The 11,321-nt window shown below is 40.4% G+C and overlaps 1 protein-coding gene across 6 annotated transcripts in view; it reads right to left on the bottom strand.

The window, feature by feature from the left end:
• Positions 1-11,321, bottom strand: part of LOC119482486 (ELKS/Rab6-interacting/CAST family member 1-like) — a 175,987-nt gene continuing 164,666 nt past the window's right edge. For all 6 annotated transcript variants that reach the window (XM_037760013.1, XM_037760015.1, XM_037760016.1 and 3 more), the window contains one exon: positions 1-1,938. In XM_037760013.1, coding sequence (XP_037615941.1) covers positions 1,801-1,938 — 138 coding nt within the window. In that variant the 3' untranslated portion in view covers positions 1-1,800. The remainder of the gene's footprint in view (positions 1,939-11,321) is intronic.

Here is an 11,321-nt window from a genome sequence, read left to right as displayed (position 1 = left end):
TAAAGATAAATCCATATTTTATTCCATTCTCTCATTTTTCAATCCACAACAAAGTCACGGTGAGTCCCAGTCGTCACCGATCCAAAACATTATCAGTATAAAACAGACGACAAAATGCTGGATTTACAATACGAGCTCATATCTGATAGAGTTTCATTTCGTTTCAGCTTTTTAGCAATTTCAAACTGGTAACATTTGAGGGAACATCATAAAACAGTAATATTTTGGAATGAAACTACGCAGCTTAGGTGCCACAATGAAATCTTTTTTGACTACTTCAGAGAGCCTTATAATGTGTGTAAAATCAGATGTGAGTGTGCAGTGTAAATCCCCATCTTTAGGCTTTGTCTCCACCAGGTATTTATTTTTTTTAGGGAGCAGCGCTAAACAGTTGCATGTGGCGTCAGCTCTCACTACATTATAAGACTTTTAAAAAAACAACCTGTTAGAGGAGCTTTTGATTGAAGTTGAAACAATTGGGACCTCTAGTGCTCGGTGCTGTTAGCGTTTAAATCATGCTAAGGCTGTCAGCGCTGTGGGAAACATGCATCAGAGTGTCATTTCCACTGTAAACAACAAGAAACTGTGAGAAAATGCTCCCGGTGGACACAGAGCCTCATGTAGGTGCAATATACGACGTTCCCAATAACAGTCTCCTGCTTAGGGGACAAATCTGTGGTTACTTGCAAATCACAAAAAAAAAAGACACATTATGTAACAACCAATACATGACAATATTTTTTTCAATTAAACAAGATTAGTGTTTTATATATATATATTACCAAAAGCAAAAAAATATATAGCAATTATTTTATATTCCCTACCTCCCAAGAAAAAAAGGATGCTTCAATAAGGGAAAAGAGTTCAGATTTCTCCACGTTATCTCTAAAGGGATTGTCACAAAATGGTAAGAGAGGGATTGTCTGAACCTAATTTCAGCATGGACACAAAACATCTACACTGGTGTGTTTCAATAAAGGGAGTATTGCGAGATCTGTTGTGCCTTTCATCAATAATGGGGAAAAGAAATAGACGAAAGTGTCTCGTTCCCCTGACGAAAAGCTGTTAATTAAAGTTCTCTCTTTACAATATGCACAACTATCTAGAGGTTACGGCTGAAAGAAACTGCAAGTTGGGATGTTTCATCAGAAAAAAAACAAGAAATGGAAAAATAAAATAGAAACGATAGCAGCAAATGATGTAAAGAATCAAAGGCAGCTGAAATAAACACACTTTTGTATCTGAACCAATCAAATAACAATGTGGTAACAGCGTGTAAGTCTGGCATCAGAAACAACCTGGCAAGCTCGACTCACTTTCACTCTTTTCATACAATATTCCCCCCCCATGAAATACATCAAGTCAAGTTTACAAGTCTGCTGATTTGCCTGGAAGGACACAAGATGGCCGCTGTGAAGTGTCACAGATGGCGAGTGCAGTGAAGGCTCCTGTTTTCGGAGTAGTCTCAAAAACATCATCTATTTCCAATTAACTTTAAGCACTATGAACTGAAAAATGAACACTATTTCTCTCAGATGGCACCGTTTGTTCAAAATGATAGCGATAAAAAGACATAGTGGAAGAATAGTTTTCAGTAATTATGTTTTTTTGTAGATCCCCCTTTTTACAAAAATGAGAGTGAAGAGCGGGTGGAAGAGACAGTCTTCATCCTGTGATGCTATTTGTGAATTGGGATTATGGGGGCTTTTTGGAGACTTCTGATAGTCCTGTGTATGTTTGCTTGCTAATTAATGTATGTACGTAAGCTTATTTATGTTTCTGTCAGTGTGCACTCGTGTGTCAGCAGCTGTCCTCCAGAGCGTTGACCACTTGTTCCAAAATGTCGGGGCATCCTTCGGCGATCTGCTGCAGGACCTGATTGGCGTACTCCTGGAGCTCCGCCCCCTCCCTCTCACACAGCGCTAACTCCGCCTCCAACTGAGAGAGAGAAAGACACAGAGAGACAGAGAAGGGAGACATTTTAGACATTTTGTAAAGCAACACGTTGCAATAAAGCCAACATAGTAACATGGAATTTAAAGGAATAGTTTGTCATTTTTGGGAAATACGCTTATTCGCTTTCTTGACGAGAGTTAAGCTAGATGAGGCTAAGATGGTAAGCTTAGCTTAGCATAAAGACTGGAAACAGAGAGAAACAGCAAGCCGGCTCTCTCCAAAAGGTAACAAAATCTGCACAACAAAAGCTCACGAATAAACACATTTTTGTTTAACGCGTATAAATCGTGGATTGTAAAAACAAGTTGGTTTATACAGAAGTTAGTTTAGCCAGGCTACTAGTTTGCCTCTGTTCCCAGCCTTATGCTAAGCTAAGCTAACAGGCTGCAGCTTCTTAAATGAACACATATGAGTGTGGTATCTATCTTCTCATCTAACTCTAGGGAGGAACGCAAATAAACGTATTTCCTAAACTGTTGAACTATTTCTTTAAATTCCACATTTCTGTGTTGTTCCTTTAAGATGAGAAAGAGGAGCAAGAAAATGGACATAAAGGAAAGATAAAAGACTTTTAAATCCGATATCAGTCAAGCACACAAGCACAGGCAGAAAGACAAACTCTCCTTGTAGCCCCGTGGATGATCAGGGAGCATGTTTAAAGGTGACACACACACACACACACATACACGCATATCAGACTGTAATCTGCAAACGCCACAATGTAGTTCTTTCTGCCCGTACAGAGTGGAACGTTTCTGTGAGAGAGCGCTGATGTTATTTTCTTTGGCTGCAGCCGAGCTGAGACGTCAAACCTAACTGACTTAATGACCAATACATCTGTATCAATAAGAGCGCCGCTCAAACAGTCATGTAACACAAGCCCACATTTATGTTGCTGTGTGTGTGTGTGTGTGTGTGTGTGTGTGTGTGTGTGAGGCCTGGGTCAGATATTGGCAAAAATATTTCCTCGTTAAGTCTTAACCTCTTCCCTCTGCTCTCATCTCTTCGCCAGCAAATCTCAGCGGCATTTTATATTACAGTGGCTTTATTCGTGTGTAAAACTGCTGCAAGTAATAGTGCTGTTAATGATTAATGAAAATTTGTGCAATAAATCACACAGAAGTATAGTCCCTTATCCATATATTATGTTGTTACATTATTTTTGGAGCGTATGCAACAATTTCCTTTACAATTTTCTAATATACAGAAAGTTTAGGTCAGTTTTCACACATTGCTTTGGCAGTACTGTACGCATTGTTCGTATGGAATTTCAATTTGGATTTAGTACTTCTGGTTCAAGATTTGCAACAGAAAGCCTGCGTTAAAAACTGTGTGTGTGGATGTTTACCAGGCAGGCAGTGTCTCATGAAAGAAGTTCTTTTTAAAAACCTGCCTCTTAAAAATGCAATGGAAGTGCAATACTAAACTGAGGGATATCCCTTTAAAGTGTCCATACACTGATTGATCAATATGGTCATGGCAATAAAGCCTTTTGAAGTTGAATTTAATTTTATAGTGTAGTTTAAAGTACAACAAACCGTAATCAATGCATACACAACTAGAAAGCTGCCCTCAGTAGAGTACAGATCTCTGCTAGTTGCTGTAATATTTGATTGAATGAATACAACCGACAATTGTCTAACCCCCCGTCCAGACTGCAAGTGTATCAGACGTGTTTTTCACTCGCACATCTCACACAACAGATACATTTCTCATTTTAATCTATACAGATGTCTGCACCGGCTCTGTGCAGCCGTGCGTCTCAGCTCCGTCTCAAGGACATAACCGCGATTTGAAGCGATTTTTATTTAGGCTTCATGTCAATTGTTTCGACAATACGCGTGTAAACATGAGGTCGATGCCCAATAAAAAGCCATGGAATAGCGATGTCTCTGAGCAGCAACTGACTGCCGGAAATGCACTCAGCTGTGTGATCACTTGTGGCCCCTCCCGGCCGAGGGGCGGTTAAGAGCAGTGAGTGAAAAACAGGCAATAAAAGGTGTTTTGAGAAAGTGCAACCACGAGAGATTCTTGAACATGTACCCATAGATGACCATCCAAAATATTATGCAGTTTGGTGCAGCAGTATGCAAGATTAGGCATGGACAGACACCGAGACTCACACACACGCACAATCTCATTATCTCCTGGCAGAGACAACAATATGTAAGACTAAGTACTTATTTTTCATGCACTAAAAGCCTGATAAACAGACATATACAGTACGTACACTACAACAAAACCTGAGAAGTATTTGCCAATACTGGTTTAGAAAGACAGAAGAGTGAGAGACAGAGAAGGTTAAGGGAGAAGTGGAGAGTGAGTGAGGAGGTAAAGGAGAGTACCCTTCCCTGTGCAAGCGCGTTTGCAATATTTTATTATCTATAATGCCCAAACATCTTCTGGCCAATATCCTCATTTTTTGTGTGAAGTATATACACACGTATATTGGCATATTTCCCACATGTCACTTTATGTGTGTTTGCAAGTAATTCAACTTAATGACTTGCTATTCCCCAGAAAAACACGGCAGTAAAGATAAGGTGGTAAGACGATTGAGAAGAGATAAATGGTTTAGTATGTGTCTGCTGTCTTCTGCTCTCTGACTCGTGCAGCCTTGACCTACACCACAGAGAGATGTTTGAAAAAGGCGTTCAAAAATCAAGATTACACGGGTCAAACACAGCGCTGATACTGACATGTACCTAAAGCAAGATCATATACACTGAAAGTACAAAATATGAGAGATACCGACATGTCATGATAATACATAACAGCACTGTCTGCATAATGCATAACTCACAGTTTAAAATTGGTGATTGGTACAGTTTTTAGGTATATTTTTTACATTTTGTCTAAGGTACTGCTGGTTCTGGTGATATTTTACTCACTAAATTCAGTGCTGAGATCTCTAAACATAGCATTAGCAAGGCTGCAAGACAGAGTTCTAGAAACACGAGCAGTAAAACAGTTTTAAGGCGGTGTTTTTTTCGCATGTCTATATATGTTTTTGAACAGTTGTTTTTGTCATGAATACTTTCACACAGAACACGAATATTACGCAGCGAAAAAGCAATGTACTTTTTATCAGAACAAGGTCGATTTTCTGAGCTTTCACACCGCAAAATAAAGGCGTCGACCAATCACGCTGTGCTTAGCTGCGCCTATATTTATGAAACAACAACACGGAGGCTATGTAGTCTGAACCAGGACGGCAAAACCTTATTACTCCTTTCAACTTTGACAAAGGTAGCATAGACCAGATCCACTATTTCTGTTCTTACCTTTCACAATAAAAGCCCATGACATATAATATTTGCAGGCGAGTGTTTTGCATTTTCGTTTGTGACCCCTAAATTAACGATTAAATGCGTTTCCTTCTCACAGATCAAATATGTCTACAAGCTTTGAGCAGCTCCACCAGATTTTCCCATGAATCACATATGATTTCATGTTTTTGTAATAATTTTTTGAAAACGTAGCAAAGATTAGATTAAAGTCAGACAAAAATGATGCACCACAATTGTTTCAATCTTTTCCCTGTTCCATTATTCATCTTGCAACTCATTCTTTATGTGCCCCAGCAGAAAGATCCCGACCCCCCAGGTTGAGAAACAACGGATCTGAAACACTTGTTTGGTATTGAAATGAAAGGGGAGTGTACCTGAAATCTGAATGTGTGCACACTCACGATGCAGTCAGTTGCTAGACCATGAAGCAGTTCTGCAAAAAAGCTCCTAAAAGTTTTTTTTTTAGATGTGGTTAAACTGAGGACATGTTTAAAACCTGGCTGACTGCTTGCCCTATAATGGACTTCATTGCAAAGCTGTGTCTAACAGAGTCGCCACATCCGTAAATCACTACAATCAACCTGGTGGGAAAAATGTTCTCATAATAACTGATATGAATGATAGCCAAAACTACAGAAATAAGACCCAGTTTTCCTCGGAAAGCAATCATAATTTAACCCTCCGTCCCCACGTTGCTAAGCAGTAAACTTCCTCTCTTGCTACATTCACTCCCTGTAGCTCATTTATGGCCTGAAGGAATTAAACATAAACAACGTTGCACGATACAGTTTCCAGTTATGAGGTATATACGTTTGGATGTTGCTGCTCCGATGGATCACGTCTCATGTGATCACAGTGTGTGTGGTCAGAGAGAAATGTGGATGAAGAGTGTGTTGTTTGATTGGTAGTGTTTGTATCAAGGTATGTGTGTGTGTGTGTTTAGGAGATGCATTTGGTGTTAGTGAATGTGTGCGTGTGATAAAGTGCTTTGGGGGATTGACGTGACAGGTGTGTGTGTGAGTGCACGGCATGACGCTAAAGTGTATATGTTGCAAGCTCAAGTTCTGATTTAGTGAGTGACAGAGAGGATTGTGGGAAGCAGAGAGATAGACGGAGGGAAGGGATAAGACGTGTGTGTGTGTGTGTGTGAGAGTGAGAGAGAGGGTTTGTTGAAGATGATTTTTACTGCAGCCATTAAAGCTCCATTATCGTGATGGATCATTATCTGCCTTATCAGGGGCCTAGACACACACACACACACACACACACACACACACACACGGACATGCACAGCACACACCGGTTATCAGCTTGAGGATGAGGGTAAGATGTGTGTGTGTGTGTGTGCGCACTGACCCCTTGACACACATTGCAGCGCTTGAACCTCTTTGCAGAGGAATGCTAATGTTTTCTAAAGAAACCATAACTCAGCAGAGAGAGAGATAGAGACGGAGAGATTAACAGAGAAACGGGTAGAGGTAGAGAACGAGAGTACAAATATATGATCCAACTGGAGTGCATTAGCCTCATGCTTGAGCAAGTTAACTGCCCGGTGCAGACAAAGTTACTTGACTGGAGTGTTTTCCATTTACAGATGATTGTGAGGCCAGAGGTCTGCTTTAATCAGGAAACTGTCTCTGTTCACTCCGTGGCTGTGCGTGTTAAACAGTTAACTCCACCTTGTTGTGACTGGTTTAGGGGAAATGATGTTCTAAGAATCATGAGGTCTTCATAGATCAGGGCTGCTTACAGTGAGGCCCACTTCCACAAAGAACTGGACCAAAGGCTGCACAAATTATGTAGTTATTCCTATAACGTACTCTTGAGAATGTATCAGATTCTGTTTTACTTAGAAGCAAGAAAAGTAATTTTGAGAATAATACTGATTACTGATATAGCATATTAAAGCCTGGCAAGCAATTTATGCAACCCTGTGTCCTATAAAATTATATTCCCATACAACTAAACTGCATTCTCAATTACGTTTTGAGGGAAACATGTTTTCTCCCAGATGACGGTCGCAGTTTTAAACCATTTTAAGCAGTTTTAAGCAGTTTTAATGTGGTTAATAATGTAAACAAAACACTACTTCCTTAAGTTTAGGCAACAAAACTACTTGGTTAGGTTTAGTAAAAAAAACTTCATGGTTTGGCTTAAAATGACTATGACATGAAAGTCCTGTATGTTTGACATACCCGCCAGTAGTGGACTTTCTTTCTTCATTATTATACCACAAAACTTTCATTAACGGTCGCTCGATATACTACGTCACCTGCTCTACGCATCGCTCGTTGTACTACGTCACTTGCTGCGGACTTCCGCAAACTATCACAAACATAATCCGCGACAAAATACGTTTCTCTCCAAACGTAATTGAGAATGCAGTTCAGTTGTATGGGAAGGTAATTTTTAGGACGCAGGGCTGTATGAAATAACTAATGTTGAGAGCCAAAAACTACTATAGGAAGTTGGATCATAAAATGTAACAGTGGGTTTTAATGGTTTGACCTTCACATTTTTACCTTAATGAAATAATTGAAAGATTTGGTCATGGACCAAGGAAGAACTTTTCAAGTTTGGGTGTAATTAGAGTCACCATGTGAGAATTTATACATTTTATTTTATGCTTTAGGTCCTGAACTATGTATAGAAGCAAAATGATGTTTTCCCTAAGTTTCTATCCTATCCATGGGGCCCATTTCCCATGCCCATTTTTAAATATTAAAAAATTTAAAAAACGTTTGCTACAAATTTCATTCAATCTTAACCAACTTTGGTACATAAAATATTTGGATGACAATGAAAAAAAAATGTGTTTACCAGCTTTTAAATATTCCAAACTGTTACCCAATAACTGCATGCTTGCCTGAACATTAGCACGTACAAGTGCAAGTGACAGAGCAGCACTGCCTGGTGGGAAATGTGGAGGGTAAGAAAATAAAAATCTGAGGTGAAAAGGTTGACTGTTTTATGACAGACTCTTATTCAAACAAAACCAGCAGGAAGACATAGGGGAAGGAGAGGATGAGCGTCTGGACACAGAAAACGTCTGGAGGGCAAAGTTTGACCTACTATTCCTTCACATATAGCGTCCCAAGTTGCATGAGCAAAGATACGATCAGGAGGTTTAAAAAGGCTCCAGACGCCTCAACGGCAGCCCTGAGTGGTGCTATAGAAACACCATTATGAATAAGAGCAAAGGGATAAAGTATAATAGGCCTATATTGGCTATTATAATCCCCGTCTCTCTTCCTGTCTCTATTCAAACCATTAGCTTCTTACAGGCTTACGCTGTATGCAGTCTGCTTTATACGTTGGCCGCCTGTACTGCGCCAAGCCCAAAAGCGCCTGAGCCATGTGACCGAGTGTGTGTGTGTGAGTGTGTGTGTGCGTCGTAGTCCGGTACAGCTGTAGTCCAGGCAGCTCAGGCTAACGAGCTGCAGAGGGAATAGAGCTTGAGGACTGGTCCCTAAAACGGCTCCTGGAGGACGAAAAAGTACTGCGCTCATTTAGCACTAACAGCTGAAGGAATATACAAGGGGAAGTGTGTGTTGTGGGCAATTCAACATAACTCGGTAATTTTATTTGGTAGGTCATTTAATCAGCTAAATTGACTGTAGGAACATATTCATATTTATAAATTCGGCCTCTGGGAGCAGTTACTTCGGCGGGGACAGAGGATAAAACACTCTCCACCATCCTGTGCCTTGCTCATGTGCACTTGAAGGAGTTATTAAGGAAGGTGAAGTGTACATCTCCCCTCCCAGTATTTCATTAAAGTCTGGGAACTTAAATCTAATAGTGAAGTCCTCCAACTTTCACTTTAGGACCTATTAATGCAAGTTAAGCTACAGATAGAGGTGGGCTTGTTAATGTAAGTCTTCTTGGGTGCCCTTCCAGTAGAGAAAACGTGATGCAGTGCCCGCCAGGGTGCCCTTCCAGTGGGGAAAACTAGATAAAGTGACATCAAGGGTGCCCTTCCAGTTGAGAAAATGTGATAAAGTAGCCTTCTAGGGTGCCCTTCCAGTATAGAAAATGTGATTAAGTGTCCTCTAGGGTGCCCTTCCAGCAGAGAAAATGTAATAAAGTAGCTTCTAGGGTGCCCTTCCAGTAGAAAAAATATGATAAAGTAGCCTCTAGGGTGCCCTTCCAGTAGAGAAAATATGATAAAGTAGCATCTAGGGTGCCCTTCCAGTGGAGAAAACTAGATAAAGTGCCTTCTAAGGTGCCCTTCCAGTGGAAAGAAATAGATAAAGTGCCTTCTAAGGTGCCCTTCCAGTGGAAACAAATAGATGAGGTGCCTTCTTGGGTGCCCTTCCAGTGGAGATAACTAAATAAGGTGCCCTTTAGGGTGCCCTTCCAGAAGAGAAAGAGAAAATGTGATAAAGTGGCCTCTAGGGTGCCCTTAAATGGAGAAAACACGATGCAGTGCCATATAGGCTGCCCTACATATTAGAAATCTTTCTGCGCCCTGGTGCCCCACCGCATGCAGCTGGTGCCCTTTTAATTGTTTTCGCCCCTGCCCCTCAGACAGCCTGAGTCCGCCACTGGTAACTACAGTGGAACACCTTCATAGAGAACAGGGGATTATAGAGCGTATAAAAAAAGGCTTAAACCGTAAACTGGCCCTCTAGGAGTAACTACACAAGGCTGGACTTACAGCACTAATGGCTGCAGAAATAAACAGCAGAAACAGACTCCGGCATTGACTGCGTATAGGTGTAACCTCCCAGTAGGCCAATCAGAAAAAGGAACGGAAATAAAAAAGAAAAAAACAATCTGCGGGCGCGACAAAGGGAAGCATGAGGTGCTTCTAAAAACAGCTGATCCCCAAAAAAGATAGCTATCAGGAGTATCAGTAGTTTATCTTAAGCTGCAAAGCTTATGGCCAGGGATCAAATTTGGGAGCATAACTTAGGGAAATAAATAAATATATGAAGTACACTTACAGACTGCTTTTGCAAAATGTTCAGCCTTTTCAAATCAAGACAGATTTTCCATTTAAACGTTATTTTATATGCCCAAAAACAAGCAGGACAAATGAAATAGTACCTTTTATATGGTTGAAATTGTTTTCCTATCCCATAAAACATCTCACTATCCTCCAAATTTGCTCATTTACGGTGACCCTCACATAACATAAAGCGACCTGCTTGTATATCATTTTAATCCAAATTTTTAAATTAATAAAAAAAGACTGAAGGCCAGACTGGTGAAGAAAATTGTGTTTTGCATAATATAGCAATCATACAACCCGTCAATAATTAATGTTATTGTGGTTAAGGGAGCCACAGTCTCCAACATGATTGTTAAAACACATCTTCGAATACATTAATATGGAGAAGTAAAAAAAAAATTTAAAATGTCTGTTAATAAAAAGAAAAGAAAACCAAGATGACCAACTACAACACATCCTCAGTTAACACAACATTTTCTTTCAATTCCACTGTATAATATTACCATCTTGTTAACTTTGTGTGCGCTTTACAAAGCCTCAGCTATCACCACAAACTAAACCACTGATTTCATGTGCAATTCTGAATATTCGGCCACATAACAAAGCGTACGCACGACATTTGCACATGTTGAAGTGTGATTTTGTGGCTGTCCAGTAAAAGGAACTTGAACTAGTCGAAGGAAACGTCTGCAGCAATAACGGAGGAGAAATATGTGAAGCTGGACTTCCTTTGCGGGAGAAAGGTTTAACAGCTTCAGATAGAAAAGTGTGAGAGCGGAGAGCTTGTGTCTGTGAGTTAATTTAAGTCTATGGCCTTCACCCGGCTGTCACCATCACCAGCAGCTTGTCTTTCCATTATAGACAACGGAGGACGGAGGGGACAGAGAGGTAGAGGAAGGAAAAAGAGAGGCAGTGATTGTGAAGCGGGAGCTGAAAGAGTGCGACAGAGGAGAGTCAGAGAGAAAGCAGATTGATCGAGAGTGAGTGACAACAGCAAAGTAGAAACAGAAAGATTTAAAAGAATAGAATAAAGGAAGAGAGGGGAGAAAGAAGACGGAAATCAAGAGGAGGAGGGGAGGAGAGAGTGATGACTAGAGACGGAGGGAAAGATCAAGGAA

The sequence above is a fragment of the Sebastes umbrosus genome, chromosome 23, assembly GCF_015220745.1.
Source record: "Sebastes umbrosus isolate fSebUmb1 chromosome 23, fSebUmb1.pri, whole genome shotgun sequence".
Classification (NCBI taxonomy): domain Eukaryota; kingdom Metazoa; phylum Chordata; class Actinopteri; order Perciformes; family Sebastidae; genus Sebastes; species Sebastes umbrosus.
The sequence above is the reverse complement of the archived record's forward strand: the minus strand, read 5'-3'. Positions and strand labels throughout refer to the sequence as shown.